The 1010-nt window shown below is 58.5% G+C and overlaps 1 protein-coding gene across 1 annotated transcript in view; it reads left to right on the forward strand.

Moving 5' to 3' along the window:
* Positions 1-137: 137 nt before the first annotated feature.
* The window catches only part of LOC104164918 (zinc finger BED domain-containing protein 1-like), a 2051-nt gene continuing 1178 nt past the window's right edge, over positions 138-1010 (forward strand). The window contains exon 1 of the mRNA XM_009704401.1: positions 138-1000. Coding sequence (XP_009702703.1) covers positions 138-1000 — 863 coding nt within the window. The remainder of the gene's footprint in view (positions 1001-1010) is intronic.

Consider the following 1010-nt stretch of genomic DNA (forward strand, 5'->3'; position numbering starts at 1 on the left):
ACAAGCACAATCTGAACCGGGTTCTCCCTACCAGCGGCTGCCGCTGGTTTAGGCTAACGCGCGGGACTAACGAGGGAGGTTTAAATTCAAATTTGAGGCTACGTTGCGTTGCGTTTGCCTCCTCAGAGGAAATACCGATGGTCTTCAACACCTACAACGTGGCAACAACCAACCTCGGGCCATCGGCCCGGCGGAAGAGAGAAAAAGGCGGCAGTCAGGAGGGCACGAGCACGGCGCTTTACGTCGACCGTCGCAAGTCCAAGGTGTGGAATTATTACACCAAGTTGGGAGACGCCTACGTGGAGTGCAACGTCTGCAAGAAGCAGCTCTCCTTCCACAACAGCACCACCACCATGAGGGAGCACCTGGTGAGGAAGCACAGCATCCGCGACACCTTGCTCTCCCAACTCAAGGACGATCAGGTTTCTGAATCTGACTACGCGGCTCAGGAAAACGCCGTGAAACGTTCCCGGCAGATGACACCGGAAAGCGGAATCTACCACGTCGCGTCCTGCTCGGAACCAAGGAGCGACGTGATCCTGGAGCTGGTGTTGGAGATGATCTTCCGTGACTTGCATCCTCTCTCCATGGTGAAGGACAAAGGGTTTGGGCTTCTCATCGGGTACCTGGAGCCGAATTTCGCCCTCCCGTCGCCCGTGCAGCTCTCCAGCATGCTGTGGCACAGGTACAACGTGGTCAAACAGCACCTGGAGCGTTACCTGCAGGCGGCTCAGGCCATCGTGCTCTGTGTGGAGTTCTGGGCTTCCCAGCTCAGCCAGACCTACCTGACCATCACCGCCAACTTCATCGACGGGGAGTGGCGGCGGGCACGGTGCGCGATGGAGACGCAGCAGGCCCCCGAAGACAAAGCGGAGAGCAATTTAGGGGAGAAGTTGTACGCCGTCCTCTCCGAATTCGGATTGTCCAGCAAATCCGTCTTCTGCGTGATGCACGACAGCCCGCAGAGCGCGGCGGCGAACTCGCAGCGGCTGAAGAACGCGTACGGCTGG

The sequence above is a fragment of the Cariama cristata genome, unplaced genomic scaffold (assembly GCF_000690535.1).
Source record: "Cariama cristata isolate BGI_N322 unplaced genomic scaffold, ASM69053v1 scaffold19317, whole genome shotgun sequence".
NCBI classification, from domain to species: domain Eukaryota; kingdom Metazoa; phylum Chordata; class Aves; order Cariamiformes; family Cariamidae; genus Cariama; species Cariama cristata.